Raw genomic sequence first — 19958 nt, 5'->3', positions numbered from 1 at the left:
TTGAGAGCGAAAGTAAACATTCCGCAATGAGCGAACGCTCCTGATTTGTTTTCACTGGAGAAAAACTATCAAATCTTCTCTCATGGAACATTTTGTGGGGAGGATAAGGTAGGAAAATGTACAGTCCCAGTCATTTTTGCATCCAAGCTGATTGGGCTTGTTATCCAGCTCATAGACCTTGTGTAAAGTTTCCACATGAAGTATACATCTCTCACCTATAGCCCCATAATCGTCTCTGCTCTAAGCTATCTTTCTTCGAGTTCTTTTCAACTGGTTTGGCTTTTAGAACTCGGCGGCCAAGTTTCAAACCCAAGAGAGGTATTTTTAAGAGAGTCTGCGGTTGCTGGTTAATTGAACCGGTGTTTGCCTGGGAGAGATGGAGGCATGGCTCATATCCCGCAGCTACCGTTTGACTCAGAACCTACTACCTAGTCACTCACTCATCATAAAACAACCAAGTAGTTAAAAAGAGGGATGCTGAAAAGCAAATACTGACCAATTTACCCAGACCAGACCCAAACTTATAAGATGTCATATGAATGATAGATTTTAACTCTCTCATTTTATCTTTATCACCTATCAGACCTTCATTCTTCATTGTTATTTATGATAACGTAAAGCACACGAGCATCTGCTCTTTTTCATGGTCTTCTCCCTTTCGATGTTTTTCGCCATAAATCTACATCTCTTCAGGGAGTCAATACATGGATCAGTGCTCACTGAGAAGTTTCTGGACCTCCTTGATCCTTTCCAGCAGGGGATCACTGCTCTTCAAAGTTTGAAAGAACAAGAACTGTTGGACCAGACAGCCAATGACTTGTTTTTGGATTTTTTTATTTAGCTTAAGACTATAAGAACGTGTAGTGAAGCTTAGATAACAATTTATTACCATTCAAAAGAGTGCTTACACATTCAGAAAACATAAATTATATCTGTTTTACTTTTAAGCTAATTTTTTTTTCTATTTATTTACATGAGATCAGCCATTTTTAAACCTACGATACAAAACTAGGAGATCCATATGAAGCAAGTTAGCCTTGTCATTGTTTTGGGGCCATTTCATTTCTGTTCAGGGAGACTATGAAACCAGAATCCACCACAGTCCTTTTTGTACAGATTTTGATGTCATTGGTTGTACACATTGCCTTACTCTGCCAGTGCTTCTAGTTTATTTTCAGACACTTGGAACTGGTGTTGCTCTTGTGGTTCCTGTGCGGTTTCACAGTCCAGAATAAAAACTCCTGGCTCAGTTGACCTGGTGCCTCATCTTGCTTCACCCTCAGGGCGTGATGCACGCTGGTTCCCGTGATGTAGTTTTAGGGTTCGGGCAAAGACAGACACACAGAGATGTGACCATAAATGTCTTCAAACCACTGAGAAACACACACACAGCTGTGTTAGTGGAATCTGGAAGCCAATTCCTTTACCATTGTCCATGTCTATTAGCTCATTTAAAAGACCGACTCTGAATGAATACTCCTCTTCTATTAAGATATAAGGCTTTTTTTTTTAATGTGTGATCTTTAACCTTTTTCACCTATGTGGCAAGAATTGTCTGGATGCTAGCATATAGTTGCTTCTCTTAAAGGAATTTCTCCATCAACTTTAAAGCACTGCTTCAGTCTGTGTCCATCTGTCTGACTGTGTGTTTATGCAGATGTAGTAGGACAGCGAAGGGAAAGTGGAAACGTTTAAGGACCTGGTAAAAAATGTAAATACAAGAAAATATGTGAGCACCCCGTCTCCGGACGCCACTAATGCTGTCCACCATTCCATTTATAGTAATGAATTTCAGCTTCCCTATCAGCAGGGGCTTTTCCCTGTTTAGCCTCCAAAACACATACAAAGTATCAAGTTCTATCTCCAGAGCCCAGGAGATGCACAATTCCTTTCCATGACCATCCATGATCAAAGTAAAAAGGATGTCTCGATGGATGACCTCGAGCCCTAGCTTAGGAACCCCGTAGACTTAGCTTGATCCTCTTGCGATATATTAATGATGAAAGCAAGCCGTGAGCTGTAGTGAGGTCATACCTAAGCTGAACCTTTGAACCTGTTTCAAAGAGGCTGTCCGGATATTAGTAATAACCTGGTAGTATGCATATGAAGACTTTGCTTGCACTTCCTTTTACGGCTGTCTGGGACTTATGTGAAGCTCCTTTCAGAGTGAACTGACAGTTTTAAGTTCTTCTTTGTCTAGAGTTAATTTCCAAATAGAATTTCCCTCTCGTTAATGTAGCACTGTAGGGTTCCTGAGATCCATCATTCATCACTAGCTTTGTTACATCTGTGTACACCTTGGGTCTATAAAAACATGAAGCTATGTCTACATGTTTTCATGGTAAAGACTGCGTCCACTGTGTGTTCATCTACAACCTTAATTCCAAAAGTTGGGACACTGTTTAAAATGTAAATAAAAAAATAATACAATGATTTGCAAATATTCTATTCACAATAATGCAAACAACCATATCAATTGTTTAAACAAAAAAAATGATATACCATTTTTTTTTTAAAAAAAGGTCATTTTGAATTTAAAGGCTGCAACAGGTCAAAAAAAGTTGGGACAGGATCTGAATCATGTTCACATATGACTACTTCTTTGCATGATAGAGATTTAACCTGAATTTGTGAATAACAAGGCAAACTGTGTTGTTCACAGATAATGATTTCTGCAGGTGTTCATGAGCCCATGCAGAGATTTCAATTACAGAATCATGACACCCAATATAAGATTTTGTCCTTGTCCTTTGTGCACAGAGGTTTCTCCAGATTCTTAGAATCTTTTGATGATATTATGTACTGAAATTATAGGCAATTCAGCTGTTTTGCAATTTTATGTTGAGGAAGATTATTATGACATTCTTCCACAATTTGTAGACACAGTCTTTCATAAATTGGTGAAGCTTTGCCCTCTCTAAGATATGCTACTTATACCCAATCATCTTACTGACATGTTGTCAATTAACCCAATTAGTTGCAAAGTGTTTCTTTACCTGTTTAATTTTGTAAAAACTTTTTTTCAGAAATATGTTGCCCCATCCTAAATTTTGTAAAAGGTTTTTGAGACGTTTTCTATGTTGTGTTGTGAATAGAATGTGTTTATATGATTTGCAAATAATTAAATTCTGTTTTTATTTACATTTTGCACAGTGACCAAACTTTTTTGGAATCGGGTTGTAGTTTAGCTATTGATTCATTAAAATCCTAAATAGGGCTTATTTACACATACAATCTGATACATTGCCTGAATTATTAGAGTGAATTTAATATCTGCTGTTCTGTCTTTTTTAATTTTCATCATACATGATTATAATGAAACATAGGAGAACATGACTTTAAGGGGCATCGTTACAGAAATAAGTATATTAAGAAAATACCTTTTCAATTTACAAATCTCTCCCTATATGTTTATTCCTATAAGACTTTTCCTAATGAGAAAGCTATAGGTGATGGTGGTTGTGGAAAACACTATGTGAGCTCACATCATAAATCATTGCTCTCTCTGCCTTTACAGTTGATTATTCGTTTGAAGAAGGAGATCCAGTGCTTAAAAGAGGAGCTAGCTATGGTGACTGGAGATCAAAGAAGTGATGAGCTGACTCAAGAAGAGATCCAGAGGTACTGACTGACTTAATTATATAATTCACAGAATAAGGCAGCTTCTGTTTAGTTATACTAATCAGTACACAATTTGATAGTTCAAACTGTAAATATCTAAAATAAATCTATTATTCTGGCCCTTTGTCTCTAAATAAACAGTACATGGTCTCCACATTCAAACCGACCCTGTGTTTCCCAAAGTGAAAAAGCTTTTGTACTGATATACATTATTTTTAATTCAGTTAACGCTTACTATCTTCCAGTAACCCATTTTCAGCATGTGGGTTTAAATTAAAATTAGCAGCCGTGACATGCCGCAAGTCAGATTCAGCAGTTCAGCAGGTTCATGTGGCCAGCGGCTGCTGTGTGTGTATTCTGAGCCTGAGGAAATGTGTGTAATGGTCAGAGCAGCAGCGTGCTTGGATGCAGTCATCTCAGGTCAGCAGGGAATCTGCTTAAGGCTGTTGTTCATTTTAAAGAGCTAAGGAGGATGGAGATAAAACAGCTCCAGGATATGCAGCATGTTTGCTGTTATTTTAGGCAGATAGCATTGAATCATGATCATGAGACTATATCTGTTGAATTTTGTTGTTGGTGTTGTAAATAATTGTTTTTTTTTTTTATTTGCGAAAAATAAATTTTTTGGAAAAGCACAAAAATGTCTTTTTAAAATACACTATATGGACACAAGTACTGGGACACCTGACTTTTCATAACCAAACGTTTAACACAAAGTTGGAGGCACTCAATTGTATAGGACGTCTTTGGATGCTTTAGAATGAAATTTTAACTTTACTGGAACTAGAAGACCCAACCCTGTTATTGTCAGGAACTTCCGGGCTTGCAGCTCTCACTTTTGTGTTCGTGAACTTCGGAGTTGGCGGCCATCTTGCCGCTTCTCCCGCAACGCCTGGTATTTAGGGACACCAAAGACATTAACTTACTGCCAAATTCTCTCACTGGCTCCTCATATCCCTAAGATTATTTTTGCCCTTCTGCTGCCATTATTTCCTGGACCCTAACACTGTCTGGCTACCCTGGTTACCAGTTGGGCATTTGGACTGTCTTATGGTTTTGTTTTTGCTCCACCCTATATTGCTCCGTTTTCTGTTCCTGATGTTTGTACTGTTCTTGGATTCTGTTTTGCCTCTGCCCTGTTTTCTGGTATTGAACTAAAGGCTGTTTGTGGATTTGGTTTTGTCTGAGCCTGTATTACTCAGTTTGCCTGTGTTCAGATCCTGGACCCTGTTCCTGCCTCCACTATATTGCCCTGTTGCATGTGCTCATTAGATTTCAGATGCCTCTTTTTTTTCTCTACCCAATTTATTAAAGACTATGTTTAACTAAACTTTAGTTGTGTTTTGCATTTGGGCCTTCCTTGCAGTCACCAGTCTGCAGCAGAGAACAGAGTACATTAGGGCATGTCATGCCCAATCTATCATGTCCAATCGGTTCTAGACAACTTACTGGGTTAGCTGTCCATCCGGTCCCTGATCCCCGCTGGGGTCATTACCCTGCTCCAGTTCCCTGCTGGGTTTTTGGCTCATGCTTGAAACCCCACAGAAAACCCAGTCCCCCAAACCCCCAAAGGCGGTCTGCTCTGCCAAGCACACTCCCCAGCCCGTCAGCCCGTCGTGTACACCTCCTGGTCCTGCTGCATTACAGAGAATGACTCCCAGCTTGCCTGTCATGCTGATGGTGTCTCTCTCTGTTCCTGAGCCCCGCTGAGGGCGTCGCTCCACTCCAAAGTTCAGCTGAGGGCATCACTCAACGTCAGACCTTCTTCAGAGAGCTTTGCTCCACCACTGATCCCCGTCGAGGGAGTCATTTCCCCACTGGTCTTTGCCGAGGGCATCGCTCTGCCACTGATCACCGCCAAGGGCACTGTTTCCCTGGCCCCCAGGGCCTTGCTGACATTGTGGCTTCCCCAGAGGGCATTGCTCCACCCCTGATCTTTGCTCTGCTCCAATCATTGCTCTGCCGCTGATCCCCCTAAGGGCATAGCTCTGCTGCTGGTCCCCTCCGAGGATACCGCTCAACTCCAGAGTCCTGCTGAGGCCACAACTTATCTTAGGGTAGAGGGAACATAATTCCCTATACGCTCACCTCTAAGTTGAAGGTCCTGGGACCTGTTCCAGTGGATCTTAAACTTCCCGACAGTTAGGCCACAAGCCGTACGGGTGGGCAACACACCTCATTCACCCTCACCCTCAGCACTGGAGCTTCTTAAGGTTGTGTTCTGAGCCTTCTGCTGTTCTCACTGTACTGACATGACTGTGTGGCCACTTCCAACACCACCATCAAGTTTGCTGACGACAGTGTTGTGGTGGGCCGGATCTCCAACAATGATAAAACAGATTAAAAACCTGGAGATGGTGCCAGAAGTACAATCTTCTCCTGAACGTCTTGATAGTGGATTTAAGCACAAAGCAGGAGTGGTCATACTAACCGCTAAAGATCAATTCGACCCCAGTGGAGAGATTGGACGGTTTCTGATACCAAGGTGTTCACATCACAGGTGTACCATCTGCACCTAGCTCCTTGAGCTCTTCCCACTTCTTCCCACAGGCCATTCGTGTCTAAACCAGGAGACACCCAGCAACTAGTACCTAGACTTCTCTCTCCATCTCACTTTTCCCCTCTGTCACTTTAACTCTGGACTACCACGGCACAGTTTCACTTTATGTCACCCTATACTAGCACATGGACACATTTAGGACAATGTATAAATGTTTTTGTGTGTATATATATATATATATATATATATATATATATATATATATATATATATATATATATATATATAGACCAAAAAGTTTGGACACACCTTCTCATTCAAAGAGTTTTCTTTATTTGTCATTTTGCATATTCTCTACTCTGAAATTGTAGAGTCATCAAAACTATGAATTAACGCATGTGGAATTATATATATATATATAAAACAAAAAAGTAGCCACCTTTTGCTTAGATTACTGCTTTGCACACTCTTGGCATTCTCTTGATGCCTACTTTGAAGAACCTACAATATGACATATTTTCAGTTCACTTTTTTGTTATGTATATAATTCCACATGTGTTAATTCATAGTTTTGATGCCTTCAGTGTGACTCTACAATTTTCATAGTCATGAAAATAAAGAAAACTCTTTGAATGAGCAGATGTGTCCAAACTTTTGGTCTGTACTGTATATATAATATATATAAACTTTTGGACACACCACAAACTTTTGGTCTGTACTGTATATATATATATATATATATATATATATATATATATATATATATATATGTTTTAGGCATCAGCTGTTGAATTTGGTGTAGAACAAATGTCCAAATTGCTTTTTTATTATGATTTTTTTACGTGTCAGATTCATGCTGGTGTGCTGTGAAATGACCATAAAACCATAAACCATAAAACAACATTTTTAAGATTTCTTCTATTAAGATTTTATACACTCTACCTAACCAAGTCAAAGTTTACAGATTAGTATTTCTTCTATTTAAAGTAAGCTTAAGGTAATAATGTTGACAAATATATCCTCTTATTATGCTAATGGGACATATGAATGAAAATCCTCCAAGTGATAAGTACAAAAGGAAATGTCCATGATTTCAAAGATGGGAATAAAATTATTAAAAAAGGGTCTTTAATTTAGAAGAAATATTTAAAGTGAACAATTAAAGGCGGATATTTTCCACAGAATTGTGATAATCTGTCAAACAGATCTGGAGAACATTTTGCTCTGTTGGGCCTAGCATAGATCCAAATAGACTATATTGCTGAATGTTTGCGGACACCTGGTTATAAGTTTGGTATGTGCTTTTTGAGCATTGCATTCCACATTTAGTCCCAATTTGCTCTTATAATTCCCCACTTCTCCACTCTTGGAAGATGTTCCACTAGATTTTGGAGTGCGCTTGTGGAGATTTGTGCTCATAAAGACACAAGGTTGTTAGTAGTAGATAGTAGTTAGTAAGTCATGTACTAATGTAGGTGAGGTGAGGCGGACTGGGGTGTAGTAAATTTTGGGGAAAAAAGTATGAATGATGAACTGACCCACTATTGCTTTAGGTAAGACTTTTAGTTTGTTATGTCATAATTTCATAGCTTGTTTTGCCACTGCAGTTTTGTGTCAGCATTTAAAAAGTAGGATTAGATTTCTACACATACAGTGTCTAGAATTAACTGTGAAAAAACAGCCTATGTTGCGTGCTTAGGTTGGCCAGGAACCCGCCCTCAAACGTCTTGATTCCCCATTACATTCTTCCCACTCCTTGGACTGGTAGAAGTGCTGGCATGAGTTAGGGAACATGTGGGCTTCAGAAATGCTTGCCTCCTGCCTTTTTAGCGCTCTGATGTCTTTACCTGTGACTGTACATTGATTTTAAGGTTTCCTGATGATAGCCTGATTTCCCCATCACACTACACATTAACTTATCCTCCTGACCATACTTGAGTCTGCCAGGAGCAGATCAATTTGATGATGGTCATGATGGATATTTTCTTTATGAGGTGGTGCTGTCAAGTGTCCAAGCATACAGGATTGCTGAAGCAGAAAAATGGTGGTCCAGAAAATAAGGGCTTTCTTAAATGTTTCACAGTCGTGCTGTACACTATTCTGAATATTTAGAATACTTTAAAATGGACACGTCTATAGGCACAGAAGTCAGCCACTATTCTCTCCAACACCCTGTGTGAAGATGGATTGGATTCGGATTCCAGCCGAACGAACTTGATGACTTCCAGGAGTTTGAAATCCAAGCACGGGCTTTTGTTTAAAGTTTTCATTTGTGTAAACTTCGTTCCTATTGACATGAGACATGCTGAAGTGGAAATCTGGAGAGAGCTCGTTCGTGTCTGTGTATGGAGCAGTCTGGCCTCTCAGCCATCTTTGATTTCAGTGGCTCTGTCCAGGCCACAGAACCCTATTGTGTGGAGGGTCCTTCATTCACAGTAGTTTATCAACAGGTCATCTCAGTGGAAAGCCATGATCATGCTAGAGTAAATAGTTTTGCTTTTACACAAAGCTGAAATGAAACATTTTGTAGCACAGAGCTAAACATTTGTGCCGCCTGATTAAACTTATGTGTTAAAAGGGTAGGAAGAAGGAGCGTGCAGTCTTTTGTTTTGTGTATTTGTTTTATAGCCCTTTTCGTGACAGGGGTTTGGGCTGATACTCGATCGACATAGTGATAAATCAAACACCAAAACCACAAGTGTTTGTACTGAGTGCATAGAGTAGACATGTGTTTGCCTTTGAGTAACTTGTTTTTATATGTTGGTGTGGACCAAATGTCCCATCTAGGATATAAATATCTGACCATATTTAGAAAAGATTTTAATAATTTTGTGAGTAGTAACTTTTTATGGACATTTCTATGCTATAGGACTGAAGACCAACTCAAGGTGTTTCTTGATGACTCTGACCCTGAAGCCACTTTGGATCTCGGAGCAGATATGAGAAAAATCCGACACAGCTTTTCTTTCTTAAAGGTATGCCTTCGTTCCATTTTTTCATATTTTGCTGTTTGGTTATTGGTCTATCTTTCACTTTTGTAGCTGAATGTAAATGTCGTATTTTCCAAAAATATTAAAAGTGGTGTTCGTTTAATGAGGAATGCTAATGTCCTCAGCAGAAGTTGAAAACATGAAGACACATTTTTTCATTAGATTGAATTTCCAGCGTTGCCATGTTCTGGTGATTGTTCTTAATAGTACAGTCACTACTAGAAATAGTACACAGTCTGAAAATACAGTACATATGTAGTAAATAACTTCATCCCCAGACCATTAGCCATTTCTCTATGACAAAATAAGCCCTTACAGCTGCACTGGATTCCTTTTCCGCTGTAAAAACCACTAAATGTCCAGTTTTAGGCAGAAAACCGCACTTCACATTCTAGCACTTGTGTATTGTTTACTTGACCAATTAGAAGGGAGGAGTTAAGTATTTGAAACATCTTAACTCAAAGCAGAACTCTGAGTAAGCTAAAAATCCAGAATTGCAGTAATGATTAGCAGATTATCCCCTCAGGTTTCACAATAGTGAAGAATTTGAATAACATTCTTGAGGTCAGGATGCCTGTAGTTCAGATGCCTGTAGTTCTTTAAAACATCTACATTGAGATCTGACTCAGAGTTTCTCGTCTGATGGTAGTCTGTTTTTTACGTTCTGATCTGTTCTGTTCTGTCTTCAAGTTTCAATTCACCCCACGGCTGCACCTTCTCAGCACTATGATTTGCTACCTGCTACTTTTCCTCTCAGAGCCAAAAACAGGAACATTTCTCCTGTGAAAAACCGTTCACATAATGCACTCTTACAAACACTATTCAGTGTTCATTGGCTGGCAGGTTGAGCTGCATGTTTGCACACCCTCTGAGACTATAATTAACACTCTGGTTGGCTCTAGTCTGCATTTCCCTGACCACAGTGTCCCTTAAAGAGTTTAAATTAAACATGTCTGCTTTCACTACAGACCATGAGCAAAGCATTGAACTGAGCAGGTTCCTTTTTTAATTAACACTAAAAATGGATCATCTAAGTTGAAATTATTGGTGTTTATATATCCCCTGTCGCGGCCAAGGCTAGTTATTATACAAAAGCTTTTATTGCTCTCTTTTTATTCTTTTATTTATTTTTTTATGATAAGCCCTTGTTACACATGTTTAAAGACGTGAGGGATTTGGCACATCCGCTAGCCATGATTAGGAATTCACTCTGTGCATTGCATTTTTTTGTCCAGACTTGCAGTGAGGGCTGTAAGTTATTTTGTAGTGCAATTAAGTAATGAGATGTATAAATGAAATGAATTTCTTTACTTAACGACAATTTATTAACATACTCTAAGCATAATATTTCCCCCTTTTTTAGCTTTTTAGGCTTTTTTTAAGGAGCTAGTTAAATATATTAGTAGTGAAATATTATTTAGAGTATGATTTTATACTGCCCCAGACAAAAACCTACTTTCCTAAGCAAAAAAAAAAATTTTTTTCATAAATGTTACTTTTTAATATTTGTTTCATGTGCTGTTTCATGACTGTTTGTTTTAGCATGGTAATGTTTACTTGTTACTAGCTTTTGAGCTTTTGCATTTTCTTAGGTCACCCACAATGCACATTAGCTTAAGGTTGGCTTAGTACAGAACTATTATAATTAATTATATATTTATGTCTATACAATTATGTGGTATTCAGAATGGTATTTGCTTATATTGCATCCTATACAGCTTACTTTATAGAATGTAATATAATAATGGAGTATAATCTATAATCAAAGGTGGACCGGATTAATTTCTTTTTTATATGGTTGAAGGTTTATAGTTTACTGAACGGTTCCAAACAAGAAACTGTTGACTAGCTTTTGCCACCTGTTAGTGGGTGAGATATATTAGGCAGCAAGTGAACATTTTGTTCTTTAAGCAGGAAAAATAGGCAAGCATAAGGATGTAAGCGAGTTTGAAAAAAAGGCCAAATTGTGATTACTAGATGAGCATCAAAGCATCTCCAAAACTGCAGCTCTTATGGGATGTTCCCAGTATGCGGTGGTCAGTATCTATTAAAAGTGGTCCAAGGAAGGGAACGGTGATGAATCCGCAACAGGGTCATGGGTCAAGGCACAACGATGCACGTGAGGAGCGAAGGATGACTCGTGTGATCCAGTCCAACAGGCGAGTTCCTGCAGCTCAAACTGTTAAAGAAGTTAATGCTATTATGCTCGATGGGTCAGGACTGTTTTAGCAGCAGAAGGGAGACCAACATAATATTAGGCAGGTGGTCAAAATATTATTCCTGATTGTGGCCATAAAGTTATGCCTAGTCGGTGTATGTATTGCATGTAGAATAAAACATGACTATTACATGTCAGACTGTGCTTTTATACAAAATTATACCACCCACCTGAAGCACATTGTTTTTATATAACTTCTTCTGGAGGGTTATTTGGCGTACAGCAGTCTGCCAACAATAATAATGCTGAATTTATTAATAATTGACAGTGCATGCATAATGATGTCTGGATTAAATGATGCAGACTGTCTGAGTTCTGTGCTATACATACATCACATATATCTGTGCTATACATTTACTCACAGAGTGCTACAGTATAACTGCACTAAACAGACATTACCAGGTCTCTCTCTCTCTTTCTCTATATAATTTTCCTGGGCAACCAGATAAACTCCTCTGCCCTGAAGACATCCCTAATCTGGCAATCTTTGTCTTCCAGACCCCTTACAATTAAGATTTCTGCCATAAATGTTATATAAATTACACTTCTCTACAATAACTAATGTTTTCTTTGTTAAATAAAAATGTAGTTTCTTAATCCATATCTTTTTATTCATTATTATCTGTAATTTGGCATTAATATAAACCGTTCCTGTTACAGGTGGTGCTGCTGTCCCATGCTGTGCTGTTATATGAAAATAATGCACAATTAACGACCAATCAGCTTCAAGTGTTCAACCTTGCTCGAATAAACTATTCCCCATTTGACATTCACATGGCATCTTATTTACTACTGATAAGCTTGCATTGTAGCTATTTTGCTTTTCATTTAACGTCTTCATGCATACGTATGCTGTATTTTTCTTTTTATCAAAAATCATAAAACATAACACGTAACATAAAGCTAACAGGTGATTTGTTGTGTGTAGGTGATGCTTTTGGGGAAAAGGAGCACTCAGAATGAAGCTGGTGATATCAATCCTGTTACAACATCAAGCATCACAGACATGCCAGACAGCCCAGCTAACAGAGAGCTGCTCAAACTAAAGGACATGCTAACCCAGCGTGACAATGAGATCAGTATCCTTCATTTAAATTCTATAATGCTGTTGAGCATGTTTTGAGTACAAATAATGCTAGTTTATGCGAATCATTTGCAAGAAAAGTGAATATACACACATTTCTTGTTCTGGTTAAAGTGTTAGGGCACAAGTTTCCAGAAAAGCTTCACATTTTAAATGTTGTATACGCCTGCAAGTTTCTAGGACTGTAAAGGAAGTATAAACAAAACTCTTCCAAACAATATTCCCTTAGTCAGCGTAAACTGGTGTTTAAGATCTTGCTTCACAGGTGAGATCTAGCTTTGGAACATTTTCATACACTTGAAATGATTCAGTGATTCCAGGGCCAGAGTCATCCTGGAACAGACCACTTCTATCAGGATATTACTGTGATCACTCAGAAGTTTCTACAGATTTGCAGTGACCTTTGAGTCTAGAAGAACATGTGGACCTAAACCATGCCAGAATAACAAATGCAAAGAATAACAGAGCAGCTCATCAGACAGTAGTTACATTTGAGTGTTAACAAAATACGAGGTCACCGTTTCAGAAAAAGAGTTCCCCATGCTCATTTGGATCATTCTAGCTACCTTGAATGTTTGTGTTTCCCCAAGAGGGACAAATTGAAGAATTTGGCAGATTCATCTGTTGTGTCTAAGGGTGTCTTGAATGCCAGATTACTGGTTTGCTATGAGCTTTATAAATGAGTGGGGTTCTGACAGGGTCTAGGTGACGATAGTAAATATTTTGAACAATTTCAAGCTAAAAAATTTCCCCCTGAAATGGCTTTCTTACGCTGCTGTAAACTGGCCAAACCATGCTCCTTCTGCAAGACCTCAAAAAGCACTATAGGATATCTGTATTTCATGAGAGAATAATGAATGGAATATAGGAAACAGTTTCATGATTTTAAACCATGATTATGAAATATAATGTATGATTTATGTGTAAATAATCAGGGCGACATACAATTCCAACATTACATCTCCTTCCTGTTGAAAGTTCTTATACCTAGTTAACTATAATTTTGCTTGTTTAAGGGTGAAATTTCACATATTTGGGGTTTGGGGGGAAATTAGCACGTCAACCGCCTGGGCCCATGTCATTACGTCTGCCTTGGTACGTGGAAAATTCAGACGGTGACCCGATCGTCTATTGGTGCAAGTTTATCTCCAAAGTAAACAGCAGGTTATCGTGCTGACATTTCAGATTTGTGTCTTTTGGATGGAGAGAGGTAATCCGAAGTTCATCTTTTGCTGCCATAGTATGGCCTTGTCAAAATGACACGCCAGTATTCGAAAACATCTGCATCGGTTTTCAGCCACATTGAGTCGAATGATAAAACCATCAAAAAACCACAGTCTGCCGAGTCTTTGTGATTGTATGATATTATCATGCACACTTTCTGGAACAAGTTAAGCAAGCAAGATAAAAGTAGAGACAAGACCAGCGTACCTGGTGTCCTGATGCTTTTCTCCATATAGTGTACCTTTTGGGGAAATAAAACCTTTAACACCTGTCTTCCGTAGCTATTTCTACCTTTTTTTTTTTGCATTTTTTTAGGTAGCATATGCAGTCATAGTAATTTGAACATATTGGCAGGGCTCGGAGACTTGCTTGTCTTTTGATGTAGATGCTGCTGGGGATATACTTTACTGTACCAGAGCTGTTTATCTACCAACTCTATAGCTGGACATGTCAGGAATGGCCATTATGCAGGTGGATTTGGTCAAGTGGATGTAGAATAAATCATTGCCTCCACAAAATCGCCAACATTATTTTATAGAAGAAAATGTTTATTTGTCCAGAAGGTAAAAAAAATAATCTAAATATACACTTTCATGGTTTTATATACAGATAAATTGCAAATCAACTTGTTGCAACATGTTTAACAACAGACGTACATACAGAAGCAGTTAGATGACCTCACTGTCCCAGGGCAAAGTTTCCACAGAAGACATATGAAAATGATTTCTGCCCTAAAAATACTGAATCATTTATCATAAAGTCGAGAAGCAAGCTGTCTTACAGACACCAGGAATTACGAGCCTGTTTTTGCTGACTAGCATTATTTTGAGGGAGCTTAAACTAGATGCTGTTGTGTCCCACATGATAAAATAAGAAAAGAATGCGGAAGCCATAAAACAAGTGGTTGCTATAATATCTCCTTCTATGGTATAAAAATAAAAAAAACACTTGCCACTTGGATCATTTTCTGCTGTTTCTGTTTCACAAAAATAACCATGCGAGATTGACAAAGTCAACTGCTGGTTTTCGTTCCAGCTGAGCACCTGAGACAACATAAGGGATGTAAAGATGAAGACATTGTATCTTTGTGGATATAACTAAACTGGCCTATAACGGGTATAATTCCTGTACAAAATATGCTTCCTGTTAACATTTCTATGAGTATGATTCTTAACCTAAACTTTTAGGTATCCTTGTGAGCATGCTGAAGAAAGAGAAGCAGAAGTTTCAAGAAGCCAATGGACAATTAGCAAAAATCAGCGGCTCCCAAAGCTCACTCCAGTCATCATTGTCATCCTCTGGAACGCATGCTGAGAGAAGAATAAAGTGTGAAGCTTCGGAGGACCCTGCACATTCCAAAAATATAAAGCTCAAGCATAGTGGTGAGTGATCACACGCAACTCAGATTTTCCCTGCGTTACATCACTATCACTACATTTAGTTACCCCTAAGCCCCCAAATGTCATTGTGTTTAATCTGAAAGCCTGATGACACGTTTGGGGTGAGTTATATGAGAAAGGTCCATTGCTTGAACTGACTGATCTGCTATGTATTGTTCAGTTGTTCACGCTTGAACAGTCCATTTTCTCTGAGTCACAGTCATGCTCTACATCTTCTTACAATTGCCACCCATTCGCACTCATAAACAACAAAAAAAGTGCCATGATCATAATGAAAACTTTAACAGAATGTTCACAGCTTGGTGGATTTCACTTTCGAGCACAATAGTTTTAAAGAAGGGAAGCAAACGGTCCGGAAATATTTTAAAGCAAAGTCTCGGTATGCCGTCTCAGGATTGGGAATGTTATGCCATTCTTTTGGTGTTCGTTTGCATTTGATTATTTTCAGTGAATACATGCAGGCTGTCTTTGTCAGAAAAGAGCCTTTGTCTTCAAATGTTTTATTTTTGTGTATGATGGACAGTACCACAAAGACGGAACACTGAACCAAGGATTTAAGGGTTTTAGCCATTGTGTTACAGTAACTGCTCTGAGAAATAAGAGCGCTAAGGAAATTACCCAGAAACCTGAAGCTTGCTTTTCCCAAACCTTTTTGTTGTCAGTAAGTTATAGTTGGAGTTACGGTTATTTGTTAAGAAGTGTATATAAAGTTTATACAATTATATAACATGGATTTGTTAACAAACTTAATATACATTATGTATATTAAAAGTTACAAATATGTAACTTAAACTATACATTTTAATACATATTGTATTCATTGAAACTGTGTAAAAGTGGAGTGATTGTTGGAAGTGGAGTTTGTGGCATCCATGTTTAAAAACTGCAGTAATTACTGGTAATTGGAATCGATGGACTACTGTGACTTAACATACAGTCAAAAGTAAATTTTCTGACAGATAAAAGTCTTTGCAGTTACTTAATAACACGTATTTTGTTTACTTGTTAGTGTAAAGAGAAAATGAATAGAGGCTGGTGAGGGAATAAGGGTTTGTAGTGGATACAATGCAGCAAATGTAAACTGATAAAAGAAAGAAAGAGTATCAACTTTGAGGTGGTGTCTGAATCACATCGCCTGGTCTTGCAAACCTTTTAAAGAACCTGTCGACATTTTCCCTTAGCTGGGTGGGGAATAAAATTGGAATGTCAAAAAGATTTTCCTGCTTTTTAGAACTGCAGGAAAAGGAGCCAGAGGCATAGATCCTCTTCATCAACTGCCATGTGTTTGGCGCTCCTTCATTCAGTGTGGTTTTGTAGAGCCTTTAAAATAATGCTAAACCTCAGCTCTGATAATTACTGTGATCAGGGCTTTGGGGATTCAGTGAAAAGCTAGCAACTCTAGAACCGAACCCTTGCCCCTGTGTGCTCCACCACAGGCCCTGGATCACCCAGTCATTCCTGGACATTTTTGGTTAATGATGCCCAGTTCAGTAATAGTGCCAGTAATTGCAAGCAGGGCACAGAAAGAGGAGATAATTAACGAGCAAACACATGTTTGGATGGTGTCCAGTTCTAGTTAGGAGAGAATCAGTTACTCATCATGCTAGGATGCATGAAGGCTAACAGACAACGCTGAGAGCTGTACGTAAAAGTGTGTGTGTGTGTGTGGGTTTGCTCAGTTCTCACTTTTACATGCGCTGAGAAAATTAATGGTCTGGAATTCAAATGATATCACATCATATCATATAACCCAAGCTAGCTCGTCCAAACTGCATTCCAACTGCTGCACAATGCATCACAGCTAAAACTGAGGTTATCTTCACAGTACAGCAGTTCAATTATTTAAATTTTTTTCTTCTTCTTCTTCTTTACACAACGTCCTCTGCTTCTGTACACACAGCCATATGACACCTCATAAATTAGCAACTGGTTGCAGTCTAAACGTTTTTGACAACAGTGGTTTATTATTGAATGTACTGACCAGGTTTCCCCCGAAACATATCAGCCATATTTCTTTCTAGTTTCCGCCAGCTTGTGCGGTCATAAATTGCAGCAAGGCCAGCGTGGCCATCTATAAACAAGCCTGTGCCGACAGAGGAAGAGCAAACGGTTGAGATTTGAGAGCATAGTCTTGTTTAACATGAATGAAATACGTTTAAATGTTGTTCAATAAACTAAGACTCTGGGGATTGTTTAACACTTTAGATGTGTCAGGTAAAAAAAAAACACGGAGGAATTTGTATTATCGTAAAGTCTTTAGAAAGCTGAAACATTTACAAACCTACAGGGTCACTTTTCCTGGCAAAAGTTCTTAGAGGCAGATATTCTCTCCTTAAATGACATTTTCAGAGATATTTCTCTTCTAATGCCAGTGATGGATATTTACATGGTACGTCCCGGTGCCAGAAAATGCTTCACCAGATGGTTAAAATTCTGCTTCTGATTACGATATAATGATGCTGTCGTGTAGTGTTGGCGATCCTGGTCATGTAGACCTCACCTTGTGGTTTACAGATGGATGAATTGCAGAAGTGAGCATGGCTTAAGGAAAAATATATCTCATTCATACAGACGAGTCCGGCGCTGCTCATGACCTTGTTCTTTTTTTTTCATTCTTGCACACTAAAAGTATTCAGTATTCTCCTTGTTACACTTTCACAGCAGCTGTAACAACGACTGATTATAACCCATCTCTTATAAAAATCCATTTTCATTTACAGTATGTTTCAGATGCCTTTATCCTGATTGACTTATAAAGTCTTCATCAATAAATTCTGATACTGGTTTATAAGTACACAGATTAGAAATACAGCTGTCTCTGAGTTTAGTGCCTGTTCAGAAGTTCTAATTGTGTCAGTGTGTGTTTTCTGTGAATTCTCTGGCTTCTCCACATCCCAAAAACAAGCTGGTAAGTAAAATGTCGACTTCCAACTTGCCTGTAGACGTGAATTTACATTCCAAACCTAAACCTAGGGTTCCTGGGATTGCACTCGGTACCACCATAACCTTAACCTGGATAAATCTGAATGTATATAATAGTATGATGCTATTGAAAATATAGATACATTTCTAGCTCAAGAATAAATTCATTCTTGGTGTCTGAAAACTGCAAGTATGGGTGCCGTTGTTTGGTGAATGACATATTTTGTGTACTGCTTCAAAAACATAATATTAGTGCTGGAAAAATCCTTGAAAGCTCTGGAATTTAATTTTGAAGCATCTTCATCTGCATTGGTAAACCCTGTTTACAAGGGGATTTAACCACACCACTATATACAATATGAATCATATTCATCTGTCCAGTTTTGGATAAGAGCCTTAGTGATGGAAACTCAGGCTCATTAGCCACATCTAGACAGAGAGCAAAGACTCCTCCCAAACATCTCACACAGATCCAGTGATACTAAGGAGTGCTTGGCCTGGTCCCATGTTCATCTTATTTGTGACCTGGCATAATTGCTGCCATACTGCAGGATCTGGTGAGGAGCAGTGAGTCATTGGATGCTTGGCTTTCTGCCAGCTGCTTCTGCTAAGCTCTCATTTTGGAAAATACACTCAACCTAATATGCTCCATACAGATATTCTTTTATTGTGTATGATAATGGACTACATGTTTATGCCGTAATTGATACCAAGCCGGGTGTCAAAAGCAAACCTTTTCAACTAAAATTCTACATCCAAGTATAGGTAAAGATTCTTTTAAATACTTGAATGTGATCATAGAGGTTCTTGCCATACACAGTTTGTCTTGTAGGAAAACACGGGTTCTGCTTTGAATTGCAGGACTCCTGTGTTGATTTGGTCCTTCTTGCATGCAATGTAAAACAGAACGGATGGACCTGATGTTATCCAGAAGTAATCTAATCTAATCAAAGGCCTACATCACGAAAAGGAACAGCTGGCGAAGGAATGTGCGTTGCTTTTGATTGCTCCCAAAAGATTTCATTCGAGTTTAATCTCTCGGTTTTGAGAGAGAAATGTAACTGTTTTGAGTTTAGAGAAAACCTCCTCGTGTTAATGACAAGTTCATGCAGCAACGTGAAAAATGTAGACACAGGGCTTTTCAAATACATTTAGGGCATTTCAGTTTCTTCTTTTTCTTTTTTTTCTTCATATTTTATGTGTGTCACACAAAAAACAGCAGCAGCACTTTTGGGTTTATGGCCACAAAGAACTTGCACAACCCAAACACAAACAGCCATATGGCTACATGAGGGTTGTGGATAACCAATTGCTGTTCCAGGTTTAAGCTTTACTGATGTAGTGAGTAGGCCTTCATCCTCCACCCTTAACCACAGTCCTATATACTGTTGGCCACATGCTTTCTACTTCCTCTGCTCATGCCATAAAGCTTGTTTATGGTCATATAAAGTCATGACATGGGTTTATCAGTGAGGAGACATGCTCTGTTCAACTACTACTGCAATTTTACCTGAGGGGGTTATGAAAGTGTTTTAATGGTCTTGACTAATATGATTTGGCACTTATTGTAATGTTGGTATTTATCAAAACAATCATGCACATGGTGCATGTATTATTGATGGCTAGTAAAGGATTTAAAGAAAGGAAAAGTAAACATGAATTGAAAAGCACGGACTAAAACACATTTGTGTGCATTAAGGATAACAGTCAAAAGAAAAATAGTTTTTTCTTCTCACACACTTCAAGTGACATTGTTCAAATATAGCGCATAGAATTAGTGTAGACAGTAAACCTTACAATTAAAGTTCCAGAATGCAATGCAACTATACAAAGCAGGGTATGCTCTGGTTTCTTGTCTTATATTCCACCTAACATGCCACAAGGTAGGTAGACTAGCTACACTGAAAATACATAAAATATCTGAACGATTGGGGATGAATTGGTATTCTATTCAGGATATGTTCCCACTGTGTGCCAATGTTCCCTGAATAAACTCTGG

General features: G+C 38.4%; 1 protein-coding gene across 2 annotated transcripts in view; it reads left to right on the top strand.

The window, feature by feature from the left end:
• The window catches only part of kif6 (kinesin family member 6), a 95967-nt gene that overhangs the window by 31054 nt on the left and 44955 nt on the right, over window positions 1–19958 (top strand). For both annotated transcript variants that reach the window (XM_083544615.1, XM_083544614.1), the window contains exons 10-13: window positions 3518–3621; window positions 8991–9096; window positions 12258–12408; window positions 14825–15019. In XM_083544615.1, the coding sequence (XP_083400741.1) occupies window positions 3518–3621; window positions 8991–9096; window positions 12258–12408; window positions 14825–15019 (556 nt within the window). The remainder of the gene's footprint in view (window positions 1–3517; window positions 3622–8990; window positions 9097–12257; window positions 12409–14824; window positions 15020–19958) is intronic.

Source organism: Silurus aristotelis (assembly GCF_946808225.1).
Source record: "Silurus aristotelis genome assembly, chromosome: 6".
Taxonomy (NCBI): domain Eukaryota; kingdom Metazoa; phylum Chordata; class Actinopteri; order Siluriformes; family Siluridae; genus Silurus; species Silurus aristotelis.
This window is presented reverse-complemented; position numbering and strand designations above follow the sequence as displayed.